Source organism: Melanotaenia boesemani, chromosome 19 (genome assembly GCF_017639745.1).
Source record: "Melanotaenia boesemani isolate fMelBoe1 chromosome 19, fMelBoe1.pri, whole genome shotgun sequence".
Lineage (NCBI taxonomy): Eukaryota > Metazoa > Chordata > Actinopteri > Atheriniformes > Melanotaeniidae > Melanotaenia > Melanotaenia boesemani.
In genome coordinates this window covers 5893064-5914541 of record NC_055700.1, presented here as the reverse complement: position 1 = coordinate 5914541, position 21478 = coordinate 5893064, and the positions used below count along the sequence as shown (strand labels likewise).

General features: G+C 39.7%; 2 protein-coding genes across 5 annotated transcripts; one reads left to right on the top strand and one right to left on the bottom strand.

Moving 5' to 3' along the window:
- Positions 1 to 446: 446 nt before the first annotated feature.
- polm (polymerase (DNA directed), mu) lies at positions 447 to 10050 on the bottom strand. 4 transcript variants are annotated; one of them, XM_041969653.1, is made up of 11 exons: positions 9954 to 10050; positions 8065 to 8236; positions 7349 to 7450; positions 7097 to 7267; positions 6945 to 7016; positions 5877 to 5997; positions 5551 to 5683; positions 4429 to 4531; positions 3772 to 4089; positions 3603 to 3686; positions 447 to 3198 (listed from the first exon to the last, which is right to left on the bottom strand). In XM_041969653.1, the coding sequence occupies exons 1-11, from the start codon at positions 9980 to 9982 to the stop codon at positions 3112 to 3114; spliced, it is 1392 nt and encodes a 463-aa protein (XP_041825587.1). In that variant the 5' UTR covers positions 9983 to 10050; the 3' UTR covers positions 447 to 3111. The 4 variants fall into 4 exon arrangements, with proteins under 4 accessions (XP_041825587.1, XP_041825588.1, XP_041825585.1 ...); XM_041969654.1 differs by lacking the exon at positions 9954 to 10050 and adding an exon at positions 9314 to 9677; XM_041969651.1 differs by lacking the exon at positions 9954 to 10050 and adding an exon at positions 8432 to 8775.
- gnsb (glucosamine (N-acetyl)-6-sulfatase (Sanfilippo disease IIID), b) lies at positions 3912 to 21168 on the top strand. The gene is made up of 14 exons (XM_041969650.1): positions 3912 to 4050; positions 10092 to 10400; positions 12233 to 12292; positions 12683 to 12886; positions 14908 to 14973; positions 15053 to 15151; positions 15974 to 16141; positions 16226 to 16308; positions 17944 to 18062; positions 18636 to 18739; positions 18838 to 18939; positions 19064 to 19174; positions 19755 to 19865; positions 19964 to 21168. Exons 2-14 carry the CDS (start codon positions 10218 to 10220, stop codon positions 20111 to 20113), a joined length of 1560 nt encoding a protein of 519 aa, XP_041825584.1. The 5' UTR covers positions 3912 to 4050; positions 10092 to 10217; the 3' UTR covers positions 20114 to 21168.
- The last annotated feature ends 310 nt before the right edge of the window (positions 21169 to 21478 follow it).

Genomic DNA, 21478 nt, shown 5'->3' with positions numbered 1-21478 from the left:
TGTGACCCCCCCCACTCATCAGAAGATTGAGGCTAGATTGCAAAATTTAAATGTCTTCCAATAACCTGAGGCTGAGCTGTGATGCAGCACACTTGAAGGCTTTCAGGATGACAGCAGAGAATTTCCCTGCAACCCTGAAGTATAAATAAAATAAAATCTTACAACCAATTTTTCTGCATGTTTGCTTGAAGATTCGAAAAAGAGTCCTGACCTCCAGAGTCCTCTGACCTCGATGACAAGCAGAACCTGTTCAGCGGTTTTCCTCCTGAGAGGAGACATTTCCAAGGCATGAGCCCAGTTCATTCATATGCAGCTCAATTTAAAAAAAAGCAGATTTAGAGCCTGAGTGACACTTTATTAATAAAGTTTTTATGATCCGTTCCTATTATCTACATCTCACCACAGCTCTTGGTGTGCAAAACATTTTTATTATTCCAACTTTTTTTATATGCAACAATTACAACAAACTTTAAAGTTTTCTGCAAAATCTATCAGAAGCAGATACAGTTAATTATAACAAAATATCAGAGGCAGGGATGTTTTACTGCAGAGGAAATACTTTTGTACTTTTTCTAAAACAGGATTTTGATTATTTTTCATGAAGTATTTTTGCTGTATGTTGATTAATGTGATTGTTAAAGTTACGTAATTGAGCCCATTTACTGAAGAGCTTCAACATTATGCTGCTTTATGTCCTCCCACCTACATTTTAGAGGGATTTTTGTGTCTATTACGCCTCTGGATTTATCTGCCAGCTTAAGTTGAGTTACATAAAATATGAATTTACAATCTTGAAAAATTGGTATGAATAAAAGGGCAAGCTGTGTAGGAAATGAGGAACAAAACTTGGCCAAAAAGTCCTTTTACAGCATTGTTTTGCTTAAAAATGAATGCGTTAGAGCTGAAACAATGAACTGATCTATTAAGGACACTCCTTTTACAGTTATTTACTCCTTCACCTCACAAATATTTGCAAACACTTTGTGTAATTAAAAAATTTAAATCTGAATAAATTGTAGACTACTAAGTTACCAGACAGCCATAGTTATTCTCCAGTGCAAGTTTTTATTCGAAAGCATTTCATAGTTAATACATATTAGTTTATTACCTGATTATTTTACATTAGCTGCAACCATAAAAAGAAAGTTGAATATTTTTCTCAGAAATGTTGTGCAGCACAAACTAAAACATTTGACTAAATTTACTTCATTGCTGTTTTATCGGGACTTTTTTTGTACTATAATTAAATCACAACCAATTAATAATTAACTGGAACAAGTCCACAACTATTCTGATAAATAACAGTGCAAGTCCTTTTTTTTCTTAAAAATAAAAAAGTGGAAGTTTTATGGTGTAAACATAAACAGAGTAAAATTAATTTGCACTGAAACAAACTACATCCTTCTGTTCTTAGAGCAGTCCAGGTCCTCAATGCAGGGCCAAATCTCCTTCTGGTTCACACATTCAGTGTCAAAGCTGATCCAAGATGCATAAAATATAACCAGCTTCCCTTCATACAGCATCTCCTGCCAGGTATGGTGTTTTAACATCTTTCACGTCACATCCAAGTGTTGAGGTGAGCTGGAGAAAAGCCACTTCATGAAGAAGCGCGTGGACACCAGAGGACGCTGAGGTGTGAGCTGTGACGCCGCCTTTGATGTTAAAGTGGTATTTAGAGGTTAATGAGGCTGTTAGGAAGAAGCAAATGTCTGCAAGTTCACACAAACAGACAAACATACAGTGCCAGGAAACCTCTGCTTCTGCTGCTTAACATGAGGAATTCTGTTAAAACCTACAGGGTGTTACATGTGAGGGTGAATATTTAAAGATCCTGCAGTCAAAGTCAAACACAAATTGCTTCAAATATTTGTCTTTTTTTTAATAAAGAATAAAATATTAGTAGCAACCAATGAGCATTTGGCTGAGCTCTGAGCACTATGTGCTGTTAGGGTTTATGTCTGCACGTCAGTCCCCCAGCGGAAGATGAGAGCAACGCAGACGCATACCCCAATGCAATTTTGCACTTAAACTTCCAGCCAAGCAAGATCAATGGTAGCAGGTTCAAGTGCAGCACCTCCTGCTGCATCGATGGAAGTTACAACATGTTTGCATGTGACTCAAGAACTAAAGATACGTCACAAGCCAGCATGTGCAGCTGTAATGTCTGAAGAAATCAGCCAAGGAAACCCTGTTTTATTCTTAAGAATAAAAATGAATTACTTTTCTTTATTTTAAACAACTGATCACAATTTAATGGTTATGAAGCATTAAAAAGAGGTTTATATAATTAGTACAGAGGCACTTTTGTTTATCATATTTAAATAAAAAGCAGTCTGTCACTACATGTGCTTGTAAATACAAACGCATTAAAATGATCATTTTTTCCTTTAAAATGCAGTAAAACCCATCAGTTTTTTATCCAGCAGTGGGATCTGAGTACAGCTGTGTGGTTTTTGCTCGTTGGGGATGTTCAGATAAGGCAATCAGGATGCTGCTGAATGCAGGTCATTGTTACGCAGGTGTTTGAGGGGAAAACCACCCAACACCCATGTTCCTTTTACACAAAACAAAATGGAGAGACGACACATGCAGAGAAACTTATTAAAGCGAGCTGAACTACGCTGCTTGTTCTTCATCTGCTGTCATTTCATTTTCAGTCTTTGGTCACTGGAATAAAACTGACAATTAAAAAAAATATATATATATATATATATATATATATATATATTTTAGGAGCATCTCAGTGAGAAATTTGTGGGTTTTTTTTGGTTTTAAAGTGAGAATTGGGGAGGTGCAGACAAGCAAAATTTGCCAAAAATGGACAGTAAACTTTTGTTGTTATTATTTTTAGTTATTTTGGGAACTTTGCTGCTGTTAACGTGGGATTTTTGGTCTAAACTTGAAGTGAAATCCACATGAATTCAAGCAGCACAGACAGCAGAATGATGATCGGCTTCATTTCCCTTGCAGTGTTTCTCTTTGTTTTTTGTACAATTTTCTTTTATTTACATTATATTCATATCCTTTGCATTTTTCCATTCAGGCACATTATTATCTATCACTGCAAAGATGCTTTGGGTGGAAAAATAGAAAAATGCCTCCAGGAGCTCTTCAGGCATTTCTCTCTGATGGAAGGATGAACTCCAGACCAAGATGAGCAAATATCTCCTCCTCCGACGAAGCTCTCAGATATCTACCCTGTAAGAGAAACACACACAGAAATATCTTTTTATTATATTAACATGGAAATAGCTGTAGGAGAATAAATAAAAGCAACATGAAAAATAATAAAAAATAAACACATTGACAGAATTAAAATACATTTAACATTTTCAGTTATATTAAATACATTTTGTATTATTTATATATATTTTTTATGAGATTAACACAGTACATAAACAAATATAAGCTGAAATATGATCATGATATTATAGTTTTATAGTAGTAATAAGTTAGATTTTTTTTTTTTTTTTACATTTACATTTTATTTACCTTTCAGTTTCACAGATTTTTTTTTACACTCCAAACATAAAACTCTTATCGTTAGAAATAACTGAAAACCTGTCCCGTATCTGATTTCCAGTCTGTGATTTTCCACTCGCCTTTTTGTTGTCAAACAGAGCGTGGCTGCTCAGAGACATGCTCCTCTCGTGCCCCGCCCAGCGCCGCAGCTCCCTCTCAAACAACTGAAGATAACATCACAAGAGTAGAAATATTAAAAAACACACAGTAAAGCTTTTTGATAACCTAACGAGAGTCAGAAAAGCTCACTTTGGATCCGGTCCAGCCCAGCAGAGCAAAAGCAAACTGGCTGATGGGGGAGACCACCAGGTCCACTCTCACAGCTCTCCACGGCGTGTCTGTCTGCTTGTTCATGAGTTTGTCTGAGTTTGGGTTTTGATCCGTTTCTGCTGATACTCTGTTTTCTGTCACCTCCTGTGGATCCTTGGTTCTGGTTTCTTTCTCCTTGGCCAGTTTGAAGATAGAGAAACATCTCTCAAAGCGGTCTATGTTGGAGGCAGGCCGACCTGGACCGTCTTTGGACTCTAGGTAAGAGTTTCTAGTAGTTTTTTGGTACAACAAGAAGCCCTGTTAGCAAGACAAAGAGATTTAGGAGAAATACTTTTTTTCTAAAGGATAGAGGCCAAAAAAGAGACTTTGATTTATTCAATTATTGCATGACTTCCATCAGCGTGGCCACGGCTCCACAGATCATGAAGATAAACTCTGTTGCAGAGACTCAGGAACCTTTCAGCCACCTGTAACAGCCATTATGTCTAAATATGTACATTTTTACACACTATTATTTGTGTTGGTTTGCTTATTACAGCAGCTATACATCTGCAAACTAAAACTCTAAAAGCGTTGCTGACTTCTTCCTGGATTATGTTGACATGAGTCTCATCTCACTGGTGGCTCAAAGCTTACCTTTGACTCGAGCCAGGAGACCACTTTAGACATCAGTCCCACCTCTCGGCCTTCCTCTGGGTGCGTTATCAGGAAGTCGACATCGTGACCCGTCAGCTTCCCTCTGTGAAAAGTGTTAGTGGTCATATTGCTTTTTTGTAATTTTACCTTTTATTTTTTAATGCCTGAATGGCCTGACTGGGTCTGATTGGTGGAAGTAGGCTGGAGACGGTTTAAAAGCCACCTCAACATCCGGATGACTCCGGCTCAATGCCAAGTAGTCATAAACCTTTCTAGAGTGGCTAAAAAAGGGGAGTCAGTGGCTGTGGGTCAAGAGGAAGGGCTCCACCTGGGCCCTCAGGGGCGTTGGTGGCATCTAGGGGATGAACCTGGGATGCTGGGATTCACTGCTGAACCCGCTGGAGGTTTCATGGGCCAGCTAAACACTGAGGAAGGAGGGTGCCCCCTTGAAAACCCAGAGGATGTCATCACTCACCTGACCATCCCACAGAGTCCTTGTCCAAAAATCCCAAAGTCCAGACCACCTCAGAGAGTCTAAGTGGTGCCTTAGGAATGTAATATGGGATAACAACAACTAGTCCTACACAACAGAACTGGACATTTGTTCATAGGAGACTCTTTCTAGCATAGAACCCAACCATTTTCTGGGTTCTGGAGGGGTTGGGCTTTTTCATAATTTGAGGATCAATCTGGCAGCAGCAACAATTATTACTGTGAGGTCATATTTTGATAGATTTGGTAGCTTCAGATGATTCCCCGTATATTTATCTTATGCAGCAGTGGTTCTTTTCCCATCCTGCCTTTACTTGGATCCCCAAATATTTCATACCAGAGGTGTGCCCACTTTAACTTGAAAGAAGTGACATCATTTAAATAACATATCGGCATACCTTCTGATTTGTGCCAATTTATCTGACAGCCTGACAGGTTAGACAATGCGTTCAGTGGTTATATTTCTATTTAAGTTCTACCCATGCACACATCTCCTACTTCCTTCTCAGAGAAGTTTACATTTTGAATGATTTTTTTTGTTTTAGTTTTAATTATTAATTTTTAACTTAAAAAACTTCCGATCATGAAGGTATTATTAGATACACCGTGAGTAGAAATGCACTCTTTCACCTCCTGAATCCTCCAGTCAGAACGATCTGAGCTCCTGGTAACACAGAAACAACAGCTTTCTCTACAATCTCCCCGATAACATCAGCCTCTGCTTTAGTGACCGGCTGGTTGATGTCATCGTAGTGCTCCAGACCTGCAAGACAACAGGAAGTTCACCATCACTCCGGAGATACAGGTCCCTTCAACAAGCATGAACATTAGATGTTTATCTTTTCTCTCAGGTGATTACATCATCTTTATTTCCTGGATTTAGCACAAAAAAAGATAATTTGCTTTATATTTCAAGGAAAACATTCTAAAGTGGTTGATGTTTAACATCCACACACCTGCCTGTTGAGCTCGATTCAGCGTTTGTCCCGAATCCTGTAACTGATGAAGGCTGTGTATCCCCGCTCTGATCCATCGCTCGGCTGTTTTTGATCCAACTCCAAAAATACCCGTCAACACCTGAAACAAATTCAGTGGAAAAACACAGCAGACTTAAAATAACACTCGGTAACTAACACCAAGGTCCTCAAGATGTTTCCTGTTCATGTCTGACTTTGTGGCAAGCTCAGCATCACAGTAACAACCGTGTGGTGAAAAATTTGCTATTACAGCCCTGATCTGAGCACATGTAACCATCACGTTCCCAAATAATTACCTGAACGCTGGAACTCAGAGTGCCGAAAACAATTTAAGTCACCAAAACAAGTTAAATATTCGAAGCTTTAAAACAAACAAACTGCAGCCTGAAATGCTGAATAAGAAAAATGATTTTCAGTGATTTGCATTAGTTTTATTTTACATTTAATTAAAGAAAAGTTCAATTAATAAAAAAATCTTTAAAAGAAAAATCATGCAATATGCAATTTATCTCATTTTTCTGTGGTATTTTAGTTTTTCTCTCTATGCGCCTTGTAGGAGTTGTACTCCTAATTCCGTTTTAACACCATGTGCAATGACAATAAAAACTTTCTTCAAATATAATATATAATTAGTCTCTTTTGACTATTTTTCAAGGTCGTGTTTTCCTGGGATAAGGTCAACTCCTCATTCCTTTACACATGTTTTAGTGTGTTCATTAAAAAAACAAGGCATTTAAGTTCATAAACACAAAAGAAGAAATATGACATTTAAGTGGAAAAACTAAAAAAGCCTGTTGAGCTCATGTCGAGGTGTCCCTGAGCAAAATACTAAACCCCAAAGTGCTCCTGATGGGTTGTGGTTATCGTCTTAATGGCAGCTTCCGCCATCAGTGTGTGAATGTATAATGTAAAGCGCTTTGGGTATCATCCCAGGTACTTTAATAGTGCTATATAAATACAAACCATTTACCATTTTTAAAAAAAACAGAAAAGACGACATGTTAAATGTCTCTTGGTCTTGTGATGGTTTGAAATGAGCTGACATACCTTTAACGCATTATACCGCTCAGAATTCTTGGTGGACTCTACCTCAATCGATGATCCATTTTCCAAAATGTCCTGCAGGACCATAGAATAAAAATGGTCTCATTAAGTCTGTTTTGGGTGTCATGGAAGGCTGTAGAAAAACACCCACTGACTTTGATGACTCTGAGTGAGTGCTCCCCCAAACAGGGCAGCCCCTTGAGCTGCGACATGCTCGTCACCGGCGAGGGGAGCGCCTTCAACACGGCGGCGGCCCGGCGGAACGCCACACCTCGCCCGTCATCCTCACTGAGTTCTGCGTTTTCAGCCAGAAGTGACAAAGCTTCCTGAAGCAGAAAGTGTTTAAATACAACATTAAGTTTTCAGGGACTGTCTGAGATTTTCCGTTTGCTTCGGGGAGGACGTACAGTGAGGGGGGTGTTATGGTTTTCCAGCGAGGTCCTTCTCTGACAGGCGTAGCTGGGGACTGAGAACATGATAACCTCTGCTTCACTGATCTGCAGCTCCTGCTAGACAAAACAGATTAAAAAGACAAAAACATAATTTTTACATTTAAACACAGGACTTTCTCATCAGTTCCTGTTCACACATAAACATAGCAGGAGATTCTTCACAGCAGATCTTCCTTAATGTTTAAGAGCATGTTTTGTTTTTAGCCAAAGCTAAGGCTAAAAGGGCATAAGCAAAGTAAGCAGCTGCTTGGAACCCCCATGCCATGGTGGACACTGTGCTTAGTGTCCAAATCAAATAAAATTTATAAATTAATAAGAAAAAACACAAATATATTATTTAACGCCCCATTAAAAACCACAGCCAGTGACCCCAGTATGATATAAGCCACCTCTTCATGGGTGTGTTATTTACAGTGTATAAAATGACTAAGCACCAGTGGTGCTGAGGTTGTTTGGGAGGTTCGTAAAGGCCCAGGCCAGCCCTGTTTACAGCAGAATGATGAAAGAAACTCGCTACCTGCTGGATGACAAGATGACTGTTTGTGGTGATTGTCAAACCAGTGAATTTCAATTCAAATAAAGGGTGCATTTTTAAAAAAAATAAATATTAATTTTACTTCTAAAGGATAGTCATTCTGATTAATCCAAAGCTTGTGTAAAACATGTTGCACCTGTAGTTTATGTCTGTCCAGAATTTCCACCGGCTGACCTGCACGCATGCTCTCTGTGTACCAGCTGATGTCCAGCAGGTGAGCTCCTGGTCGGCTGCTGGCCTGCGAGTCCAGCCACGTCCTTACCTCCTCGCCAGAGTTGTTCTCACATATGACATGTGTGACAATTTCACTGTGGACAGACAACAACCCTATAAATACAGACTGGTTTAAAATGCAAAGGACATGCGTGTTCCTGTGTTACACTCATTTAAACAGCAAGTGTCCTCTTACTGTACAGTATCCCATTCATTCATGTAGAAGCTGTTACTTTCCTACACTCCTCCTGCCCTGCTGCCATTTCTCTGTACATCTTTTCTCCTCTCACCTGAACAGCTCCTGCACCTGAAATCCTTTCTTTCGTCCGAGCTGAGAGAGGAAAGCTCTCCGACTGGCTCCCATTTTTCTTTCCAAAAGGAATAAAACAACCTGAGGGAACTTGACTTCATCTCCACTGTTAGTCCCAGCGTTTCCAGTATGCGAAGAGCCTAGTTTCCTTCGTTTTAATGGCACCATCGTTAAAAACAAGACAGTGCTTCATTCAGTCTCTGTTGCAGAGCCAAGTGCATTTTCTGGGGAAAGTTAGGAGGAGTGAAAAAGCAGCAAACCCCAGCAAATGAGAGCAACCGGATGCAGGTGTTGCTACACGGTTACCAGCGCATGACCAAAATAGTTCCGACTGGAAACAGCGAACGCTGCCTGGTTCTACTACTACTACTACTACTACTACTACTACTACTACTACTAATAATAATAATAATAATAATAATAATAATAATAATAATAATTAATAATAATAATAAAATCTACATCTCTGCATATCTCCATGCACTTCTCCAGGCTGGCCCTACATCATAATGGCATTTCTGAATTAGCAGATGTCACAAAACACATCTAATGGAATTCAAATTGCGTGCAAAAAACAAATTATAAATTAAAAATGAGTAAACAAGAAGAAATAAAGAAATAAATATTGATGTACTATATAACAGGGCTTTCATTTGAATGTAGTAACCGGAAGTGGAACCTATTTATAATTTGTTTTAGCTTAAGATATTGTTGTTGTACTTACACTCTCTGGCCGCCAGACGTAATACAGTGTTTATAAAACTTATCAAATTATTTAGTTAAGTAAACGTGTGCAGAACACATTTTCTGCCATTTATTATGCTTTTTCAGCAACTACAGCACTTTTTGACACATTACATACCAGGGAAATCGAAGAAAACACTGGCGATGCAGCTACTCATTAGCTGAGTTTCATGGTTGGATGTTACCACGCAGGTGGGTTTATAAGAGGAATTTAAACTTCTAACCAGGAGCCAAAAAACCCGCTGCATGTGGGGTTGTTAACATACCGTCATTTCTGACCCCAGTTTGTAGCACTTTAGCTAGCCATTTACCGACTACTAGTTATTTTTTTACACACACTATTATTATGAAAATGCTCGCGTTAGTATTAAATTTAACAAATCGTCACAATGAAACGATCTTTTCAACACACTTTCCAACCCAAATAATTTTCCCCTTGCGCCAGAGAGAGTAACTACAAAGACAAAGATAAAAAGTTATATAAATGACAAGTAAACAGAAGTTCCGGTTAATACAAAAATAGATAGATAGATAGATAGATAGATAGATAGATAGATAGATAGATAGATAGATAGATAGATAGATAGATAGATAGATAGCGTGTCCAGATTAGATGCCCTCCCCCCTTCTCCCTTTAAAAATTCTTTTAAATTTCTTGTGTAATTATGAAATATTATATTATATTATATTATATTATATTATATTATATTATATTATAATAAACTGACACAGTATACATTAATAGAGTATTTAGGTACCTTATGCTGGTTAAATATGAGTAAATCATGTGTGTAAGTTGTGTAAAACATATCGCGTGTTCCGTCCTCTCTCCTCCCACCCAGTCTGATCATATGACCGCTGACTCTTGACTCCACTTCCTCAAACTTTATTACTAGTCTTGTGTCCGTCCGGTGCATCCTGCGCACGCGGCTCGTCTTCCCCTACGACCAGGACAGCAACGCTTCAGCTGAACGGCGGCGGCGGTCAAGTGTAGCAGGAGGCCCGGCGCTGTGGAGGCTCCGATGGCCGGTTCAAGGAGCGGAGCTGGAGCTAGCGGAGGCCGGCGGACCGGACAACCGACAGAAGTCACGCTCTTCACGCTGCTGTTGGCGCTTCTCACCTGCTGCGTCAGGTGTGCGGAGAGCAGCAAACCCAACATCATCCTCGTGCTAGTCGACGATCAGGATGTTCAGCTCGGAGGGATGGTGAGTAAATCACCAGGAAAACACTTTTATTTATCAACTGTATTGATCGCAAAGAGTCACATGACTGCGCGGTGACATAATTCCACTTTTAACGCACTTTTAAAGACCCAAGCTTTAAAATCTTCCTATGTGGATTTATTGAGTCACCTACAGAGCTTAAGGTCCTCTTATCCCCCTATATAATTCTTTTACCACACTGTTCTCTATTAAACACACATAAAAGAGGGGTTTCCTTCTTGTATGACCTGCTTTCATCTTAACATTATATTTGAAACCATTTCTTAATGATTTAAGTTGATCTGCAGACTTCACTGATGCTTTGGGGATAATCTGCACAAACAAGGTCAAAGTTGATATTTTAGGACAGTGTTTCTGAATCCAGATCCTCAGGACCTACTGCCCCGCATGTATCAGAGCAGGGGTGCCCGAGTCCAGTCCTGACAACTTTTCACACACCTGAAAAAAATGGCTGAATTCCCTGATCAGCATGTCATTCTGCCCTGCAGAGCCCTGGGAAGGAGCCATTCATTTGATTCAGGTGTGTTGGAGAAGGAGCATATCTAGAAGTTGCAGGATAGTAGCTCTAGAGGGCTGGACTTGGGCACCCCTGTATTAGTGAAGACAGGTTTAATCACAAAGGTTGTCATTGTTAACTTGGAAACATTGGTGGAATTCATCATCTACAGTTCATTATGTTAAAAAAAGATTGATAGAAATCTCTGAGCGCAAGAAACGTGGCTGAAAACCAGAGTTTCATGTCAGTGAATCTTCAGGCATTTCTGCCTTTTAAAACAGACCCGATTCTGTAGTTAAATTAATTCGGAAAATCATGGACTAAAGAGGAGAAGAACCCTCCGTCTTGTTATCAGGATGCAGTTCACAGATGGTACAAATATGCACTTGTTCATATTGATCCATATGTACACTGATTTTGAAGCTGAATCTGCTGCCACCCAGGTGTTGTCATTTTTAGGAAGGTCTTAGTTATTTCAGCAACACAAAGTCCATGCTGCAAGCATCACAATCAGCAGTTATTCAATCAAACTTTATTTATAAAGCACATTTTTATACAAAGCAAACTACAACACAAAGTTCTTTACATTTAAAACACCCCCCAAAAAAACACCAAGACCCCCAGACCACAAACCGAGTCATAAATAAACACACAGAAATGATATTTACCTCTGCACACATGTAACCACACGCACACACACAAACATAAAATGATTCTCTACAAGCGCCGTCCTAACACTCAAACATCAGATGTTTGACATAAGAATGAAAACCAAATAAAATGGATAAATAAATACAAGAGGATTAAAAATAATATGTCAAATAAAAGAGGACATTAGAAAAATTAAATAAAAATGGCATAAAAGACATGAGTTAAAAAATAAAATAAGTTAATTGATGGTGCGAAAAATTGTTTTAAAAAGTTATTACTAAATAAACTGGTAAAACACAAAATAATAATACCATATTTAATATAAGAGACATGGAGAGAAATACATTTGAATTAAACACCAGTTAAGTAATGACCGGTTGGGTCATTATTAAATTAAAAATTGGACACAGACTGAAGTGTTAAAGCTAAAGAAACACCGTAAACTGCTGCTGTATCAGCGCCTTTTAAAAGCTTGCTGCCAGCGTTAAATGAAGAGACATTTAAAAAAAAATAGCTGGTCGTCATGAAAGATTTGAGTAAAATCGCTGGTTGTTTTCACACGTCGTTTTTCTGCTGTTGGGAGCAGCTTTCTGTTGTTTTCTTGCTTTGTTGGCATGTTAAGACCAGTCACTTGACATTTCTGCTTGTTCTTGTTTCATTTCTGCAGACACCTATGAAGAAAACGAAAGCTTTAATCGGAGACACAGGAGCAACGTTTGTGAACGCTGTGAGTATTTTCACACTTTGGCTGAAGGTCACTTCTGTTTTTATCTCTATTTCTCATGAAGGCTTCATACTTTTTACTTAATCTTATTTGTCTTACAGATGTAGTTACTTTCAGGGTTCGTGATAAATTAGTAAAATATTTTTTATTGGCTTGTGATGTCTCATAAAAAAGGAATGTTGTCTTTTTACTTGCATCAGAACATCTTTATTTAAATAAACCACCTGATTACTTCCCCCAGTTCCACATGCATGTGTGATGGATAACACTTGGTTTCACACTGCATGAGTTAAACATCCTCCTCCCTGTTGTCATGCCAGTCTTTCATCATGTTTTTCCCCCTTCTGTTGTCTCATTCCCATCTTCCTCTTCTTGTTTCCTCCTCCTGTGAAGTTTACAGTCACGCCGCTGTGCTGCCCCAGCAGGAGCAGCATTTTGACAGGTCGGTACCCCCACAACCACGAGGTGCGGAACAACTCCCTGTCCGGGAACTGCTCCAGCACTCTGTGGCAGAACGGGCCTGAATCCCAGGCTTTCCCACTCTACCTCAGCAAACAGAAATACCAGACGTTCTTCGCTGGGAAATATCTGAACCAGGTCTGAATACATTTATCTCTGAGTCATTTTCAGTTTTTTTTTAATTCAGTCATGTCCCAACTTTTGTTCAGTTGTCAGGGACTTTTAGGTTATCAGTTAAAGTCCAGATTTACATCCAGTATTGACACACAAAAGCTTATTTTCATTCATTTCTACTACAGGAACCTTATTTAGGACCTAAGATCTTTTGAGGGGTACCTGTCTTTAAGCATCTTCCTTTCCATTGATGAAGAGAAACAAGTCCGTAAATCAGAGCAAATAAAAAGCAAAAATTTTCCAGCTGTGATGTTTTAAAAGAACACAAAACCCTTGAACTGCTTTTCAGTGATTTCAGCTGAGGCTCTCTTCCTGGATTGACTGCTTTAACCGGCTGCTGCAACCAGTGTTATTATGCTCGCTGAATTGGTCACTACACGAGTACATTATAATGTCACCACAGAACCATAACTGTTCTTACTGGTGCTGCAGGTGAACTGGACTCTATGCAATTTCTTCCTAAACAGTAGACGGCTCCAGAAGAAGTCAGACAGGAAGTACAATATGTACTTAAACGTAACTACAAAGACTCAACTTCTCTGTTTCACCTTTAAACAGAGGCCTGCAGAGATGGATCTGCTCGGTCTCCTCTGCATCTTGCCTTGTTCTGTAAACATGTCAATCATGCAGTGCACGCAAGATTACAAAAATCTGGACGTGCACAACTGGTCAAAGTGACACAAAAGTACTCAGAGCAGCAGCATTTGTGACATCAGTTGTGTTGAGCACCTTTGTTTGCAAGGGGGAGATCAGCAACCACAAACCTAATATGAGACTGAAGACATGAGCAACATTTCACACTTCCACATCCTGCTGAAGTCTGAGGTGCTGCTGGTCAGAAATGCACCTGCAACTTTAAAACTAATCAGTAGCCTGGTTTCTGTTCTCTAAAGCACATCTGAGGCAACCTTTTTAAAAAGCTGCAAGAAAGAAATGATGTGGACAGTTTTCCATTGACTGGTTTGATGAAAATAAACCAGTTACCTCTACAAACTGCAGGGTCTGGTAGCTGGCCTTACTAGAACCAGACCTCAAGGAAGAAAAAACTGTGGGTGACATCCACAAGAGGAATTGGAAAGAGCTCTTCTTCAGGATATGATAGTTACATCTTCTTAGGTGTGGATGATTCAGACGGATGCTGGTAGAGATGGTCCTGCAGTTTTTAAGCATAGTACCAGGAACTGAGGACAGAAGTGAGAGAACATCTTAACAGTTAATGGTTTCTATTCCATGTTTTTCTATAATTCTCTAATGGGCCGGTTTTGACCCCTGACCTACAGTGTACCTATGAAGTTTTTACATTTTAATGGTTTTCATTCAGATTTTCTCCATAGCGTCTTCTTGGTGTGAAACAAAATCATCTTTCAGCTCAGTGATTTGTTAGAAATGATCATTTTGTGTTAATATACATTTTCATCCCAGTATTGTTAATTTAATATTTTAGGTTTAACTTTATGACAAAGATATTTTTCTACTACTTTTTAATCCTGTTATTTAATATTTTGAACCTTTTTTTAGTCCAGTAAATTCCTCGTTTACAGTTTTTAGAGCTATTTACATACTAGAGCACAGTATGAAAGCAGGTTGCGTTGAGCTGCACAGTGTGAACATTACTCATGCTGACAAACCAAACTACATCGTCTGTGACACCTGAATGTCAGGACTGCAACTGGTCATTGATGTTGTGAAACTTCAGACATTTATTTGCATGAATGAACAGTTGGTTTGTGGATTAAACAATAGATTGTAGTCAGATCTGTTAGACAGATCCAAGTTTGCCAGATTCTAACCTTTGATACTCTGGTCAACCTGTTTTAGAAAAAAAAACTCATCTGTGCTTGTTTTCCTTTATTTGAGAAAAATGAGCTGTAAATGAGTTAGTTATCCTGGTTCAGCACATTTGTGCTTAGCAGGGAACCAGACCCTCTATTCTGGGATAGTAAACGTCTAACATGAGCTGACTGAACTGTTTCTTCTGCCGTCAGTATGGTAAAAAAGATGCCGGAGACGTCGGCCACGTCCCCCCTGGCTGGGACCAGTGGCATGCACTGGTGAGTCCCATTTAATGCACAAAACTGTCTATTGGAAACCGCTTCTGGCATCTGTCAGTTTGCTGTGTGATTTTTGCAGGTGGGAAACTCCCAGTACTACAACTACACACTTTCTGTGAACGGAAAAGAGGAAAAGCACAGCGACCGCTATGAGGAAGACTACCTGACGGACCTCATAGTGAGTCGTAATCACTCGCTCCATCGTGACTTCTGCTTGTTCTGAGCTTGTGATCAGCAGCGTTTCATGCACTCAGGCAGCTGCAGGGAGTCTTGTGAAAGAATTTATGGGAAGAAATAACTCACCTTGAAACTGTGTGAATCAGCTTTTTTGATGGGTGTAAAATGCCATGTAGGTTTTCTTTGTCTTCCAGTCAGCAGGGTGGGGGGTTAATCATCACCCCAAAAAACAAGCTACAGATCTTTTGAAAGTCATTTGCTCTGATTTTGACGTTTTAAGCGATGACTTCTGTGTTTTTATGTAATGTTGATGTTTGGTGCTGCCTGTCTTCTCCAACCGGTGACAGTTGAGTCTTTCTGTTAAACCAGACTAACCAGCCGTCTTCAGTTTTAAATTTAGTTTGTGAAACCTGAACTATGTTTTTGTTTCATGGGAGGGCGATGAACTGCAGCAGTAACTGTACCAAACGGAGGTCCTGGAAAATCCCTTGAAATCAGACTTTAGGAGTTTTTATGTGATCTTTTTCAGCTTTAAAGGTATTTTTAGTTTATTTCCAGGGAAAACTCTTCCTGCAAGTCGAGACATGTGCAGTGTAGCTTTCAATGAAACACTTTGTCAGATTTTGATCAGCAAGGATAAAGAGTCGTGTGAGGTTTTGTACTTTCAAAATGCACAATGTTGCTTGTTCCTGCAGCACAATCATTTCTGTATTAAATGACATCTAATCCCGGCTTAATAAACCTCTGCTTCCGTATGCGTGCTCTTAATTAAAATGCACATTTGTCAGTGTTGTGTGAATCTTTTGCTGCTTCGTCGTTCCAGCTGAACCGGTCCCTTCACTTCCTGGACGACAGGAGCCCTCAGCATCCGTTCTTCATAATGTTGTCACCTCCAGCTCCTCATTCCCCGTGGACAGCAGCACCTCAGTACCAGAAAGAGTTCAGCAATGTTCAAGCCCCTCGAGATGGCAGCTTTGACAAGCCAGGGAAGGTATACTGGAGATGATATCACACACTGCATGCAGCCTGGTCTTTGAATGCTTCTAATGAAGCTCCATTTTTGTGCCTGTTGCAGGACAAACACTGGCTGCTGCGTCAACCTGTCAACCCCATGCCAAATAGTTCCCTCACATTCCTGGACAATGCATACAGGAGAAGGTAGCATGACTAAATGTTCCTCTCTTGGTGGAACAGGAAATGGCATAAAATTATTACAGAGACATGACATAATCTGTTTGAGTTCATATTTGTGGTCTTAATATTTTTAGACAACTTTAGATGTCCATTATTACTTTTTAAGGCATTTAATACCTTCTGAAGCTCAAAACCAGACCTAGCTAAACAGACGGCGAAAGCTTTCTGCTTAAAATCTCCTCCTGGGTTGATTACTGAAACCCACAGAAGCTAAGCTAACAGCAAATGTAGCAGTAACAGTTCAACTTAATTTTCTTTTATAAAAGACAAACAGTTGCTTATATCCTCTCACATGTTAACAGGTGTTAATGAAAGTTTGGGCCCAAGTATGTCCCACATGTGTATTTGGCTTTGAATAATATTGTTGGTTCAGACTGTGATCATCTAAACAAACCACAGAGCCAACAGAGACCAGATCTCAGTCATCTGGGCTTGGCTGCCGACCTTTGGCCCTCCAAACGCTTGTTTGTGCCATAAACGACCTACGTTAGACTCCAATATATCTTTTGTCACGGGTTTTGGAATAAGGTTGAGAGCACTACACTGCGAACCAGATCTTAACTGTGACCTTTCGGCAGATTTACCTCCTTACTGGAAGAACTCAAACTTCAAAAACTATCATCCAAGTTGTAAGGGTAGCTGCTGCGTCAACCTGTCAACCCCATGCCAAATAGTTCACTCACATTCCTGGACAATGCATACAGGAGAAGGTAGCATGACTAAATGTTCCTCTCTTGGTGAAACAGGAAATGGCATAAAATCATTACAGAGACATGACATAATCTGTTTGAGTTCATATTTGTAAGGGTTATCTAACGGTAGACTAACTGAATTTGCATTTTTAGATGATAAAATTTGCACCGCCCAACTCCAAGCATGCCAATATGTAGCTTTTTACTTGTAAGTGGGTAAGTAATGTATTTATGTAGCACATTTTAAGCATAACTGCAACTCAGAGTGCTTTCCACAATAGAAAACCAGTTTAATACAAAGCAATGAAACATTACAGTAGTCATAAAATAGTATGATTAATTTAAATTAAAGGTAAAAGTAGAAAGAATAAAACTAACTGGTCAGAAAATGCTGCAAAGGATGTGGGATAAACTCTGACCCAAGCTGGGCCTAACTATATAACTATATATACTTTTGAAAGGAAAGTTTTAAGCCTGATCTTAAAGTCAGGCTGGAGTCTGCATCCTGAATCCTGATTGGGAGCTGTTTCCACGGGAGAGGAGCCAGATAGCTGGAGGTGCTGCCTCCATCTACTCCTGGAACCTCTAGGAACTAAAAGTTTGCCTTCTGATTGGGAGAGAATTGTTCTCTTGGGACAGTCTGGAACAAGGATTTCTTTCTTTAGATTAGGTGGAGCAAGATCATTAAGATCTGCATGAAGCCCATGAAGCGAAGCCAGGACAGAGAAAATGTGATGTCTCCTGTTAATCCTCATCAAAACTCTTGCAGCAGCATTTTGGATCATTTGATGGCTGTTTAAAGCAGCTTTAGGAGAACCTGCCAATAAAAAAGTGACACGTTTTTATAAATTTTGTATTCATATTGTTCATGACATGGTTTGTGGTTTCTACTGTAATTATCTGACAGGTGGCAGACGCTGTTATCTGTGGACGACATGGTCGAGATGCTGGTGAAGAAACTCGACAGCATACAAGAGCTAAACAACACCTACATCTTCTACACGTCAGACAACGGCTATCACACAGGTCTGCACCAACTAACTCCACCCGTGGTCATACAGGGTGATCCCTCCTTTTAGACAGATTAAAGGTGCATCCTTCATCTTTCTGCATGAACCGATTCTGCCTTTTTGGGTCGTCTGTGCAGAAGTTTTTCATGTTTGTGTTTACAAGCAAACGTCATTCGACTAGTTTTATTTTTTCCCCTTATAAACTTTTTTTTACATATGTGCAGTAGCAAATATTACTCACGAGCGGCTGTGGAGGGGCTCCTTGTGGACAAGTTAAGTTGGCAGACGTTGCATGACAAGGTTTCACTCATGAGCAGATGTGGAAACTGTAAGCTGCCTCTGACATGTTTGTGTTTAACTGGAAACATTACACAACCTGTTAACACATCCAGTGTTGAGAGGGTGAAGTCAGTGTGCTTACACAGCACCCACATATGTTCTCAAACATGAGGAAGATGAGTTTTTCCATTTAAAGCAACCACTGATTTTTTTTAAGTTGAAATGAGCTGTTTTTCTATAAAACTATAGACCTAAAAACTTCCCAGTCAAACACAAACCTAGCAGTGATCACCTGTATTTGCTGTTTCAGGTCAGTTCTCGCTGCCCATCGATAAAAGGCAGCTGTACGAGTTTGACATCAGGATCCCACTCCTGGTCCGCGGCCCCGGCATCAACCCGAACCAGAAGCTGCAGGTCGGGGCTGCCCTCCTTTAACACCTTTGTGCTTTTATCTCTTATAGAACTGAGTTGTTGCTGTTGCTTAACTTCCTGTTTGTTTTTAACCCCCTAAGGCGCCGGTGTTGAATATTGACCTGGCTCCTACCATACTGGACATATCTGGTGTCAATCTGTCCACTGTGAATATGGACGGGCAGTCTTTCCTTTCTCAGATGGTCAGCTGCTATTTTACATTGTGACACGTTTTTTTTTTTTTTTTTACACAGTATTTGCTACTTTCTTTAAGGAAAAAAAACCCACAAAATGTTGTAAAACGTTTTTTTGCTTATTTTATTTTAGGCCCCGTCTCTGCGGAATGGCACAGCACGGCCATTTTTCCTCGTTGAATACACAGGAGAGGGTAATCCGACTACAGACCCTGCTTGTCCTAAACTGGGCCCTGGACTTTCTGTAAGTAACTTTCACCAAAACAAGAGAAAATAAAAAAAAGAAGCCTACAATCTCATCTGTTGAGGAGCACTAATGAATCAGTCAGATTGCCAAGATTCAAACATGTCATCATACCAGAACCCAGGAAAAAAAAATCATTAACAAATGAACAAATAATGACGTCATAAAAGCAAAACTTCCCAAATGTGGAAGATGGATCGGAATTCAGGATGGAATGGCAGCAGGATAAACTGGCTCGGGATGGGGTGGGAATTTTTAATATTTTCTGTGGGATCTCTGCACTCAAATCAGCGCAGGAGAATTCATAATGAAAAAAGGAAAACATCATAGTGAACAAATCCTTAGATGTAGTTTGATTCTTTCCAATGACATCATGCAGTGTTGGTAGCTCATTAAAGTTTATAAACTGGCTTGGAAACACTGAATCATCAGGTCAGATCTCTGCAGTATCCAGCTGATGCTTTGCTAGCTTTCAGTTCTTCCAGGTTTAACAGAAAATGAGCCATTTCAACCGTTTTTCCATATGTAAACAAGTGTTGTGATGATGCACAGTGTTACTAACTGATAAACACTTTTTCAGCAATGTTTCCCAGACTGTGTGTGCGAGGATGCTTACAACAACACCTACGCCTGCGTCAGGACCCTCGATGGCAAACAGGACCTGCAGTACTGCGAGTTTGCAGACAGCGAGGTACGACGGGATCCCCTCTGGTTTGGCTTCACGCATATCTGAGTGGGTTTGGTGGAAGCTGCAGATGTGAAGCGTCTCTGTGGTTTTGTCTCCTTCAGTCATTCGTAGAGATGTACAACCTGACGTCAGACCCAAACCAGCTGGAGAACATTGTGAAGAAGGTGGATCCGTCTGTCCTGCAGGCCATGAACCAGCGGCTCATAAAGCTCCAGTCCTGCGCGGGTAGCAGCTGCCGTGACGTTATGTGAGGTGGAGGCCGACGGAGAAGCTGCCGGTCACAAACCAAACCAGGGCAGGGTGGGGTCAGTCTCTGAGCTTTTACCACAAGCAGACAGACGGACATTTTCACTTGTTTCAGAAAGAAAAAACATGTAGCTGCTCTGGTTTTCAGATCTTGTTTAACCTGCATATAAACTTTAAGATAAAATGATGAATCACAGAATGGTTTCTCCTCCTGAAGTTTTTCTGCAGACTCTCAGCTGCAGAAATGTTTTACTTCATTAATATTTGCACTTTTTTCTTTTTGGACAAGTCAAAATGTCTCTTTCTGAGTTGTGCTCATTCTAATCTTTTGTTTTTAAAATACCCATGCTGTGATTTTTTTCTACTTGTGAACTGCACTATTACACCAAATGTTCAGGTCAGATAAGGAGTTTTTTTTTCTCTCTTAAAAACACAACCAAAGGTTTCCTGGTACACTGTTGCTGATCTGATCTGTATTTGATGAGAAGATTTATGCCTCTTCTGCTTGTCTGCTCCTCATGAATCCACATGCAGCTGGTTAGCTTGCACACATATGGCTATGACAACTGGTTGGAATTAATTTTTGGGTTAAAAATCTGCATATTGATGCTTATACTAACAGTCTTATAGCCAAACTCATCAAAACATTTTCCAAACTGTTTCTGTGCAGAGGACAGTTCTGTTTTCATGAGTATTTTTCTCTCTGCAGCACTTGGTGAAAGGGAAAAAGACAACCAGAAGTCTTTAAGTGGGCATGCTGTCCCCTTGCTCTGTATTTGCTCAAATGTGAAGAATGTTGTGTAGCCTGATCTTTATCATCATATTTTATTAGTACACTTGATTACTTTTGCAAAGAGCGTCAAACCTGGAGGATGTGCTGTGATGTTTGTATTGTTTTTTAATTGTCACAAATCTAAAAGGGACTTTTTATAAGGATATATTTCAGATGATCACTTTAATCCTGTGCGCCTTGTGCTGCACTGAAGAGGTGCACGTGCCTTAAATGTGAATTAATTTGCACTCTGATGAAACTGATGATAAATAAAGCATTTAAACATGACTGACAGTTTTGTGTTTGCTAAGCTGACTAAAATATCTCTAAGAATACCCACTAAACGTCATTACTGCGTCCAAAGCTTCTTTATAACAAATGTGCATCAACATTCACGTGAACAATTCTTAAACATCAAATCTGAATTCCTGAGGACGTCTCTGCAGTAAGTATTTAGCAAATTCTCTAGTTAACGTTACAGAAGCGTGGATGGAGGGCTGGAAGGAAAGAGGCAGCTGATGTCTTTAAATTTAGAAGCAACATTTACGCATGTAAAATCAAAGGTTTTCAATTTTTAACAGATAAAAAAAAAACTGGA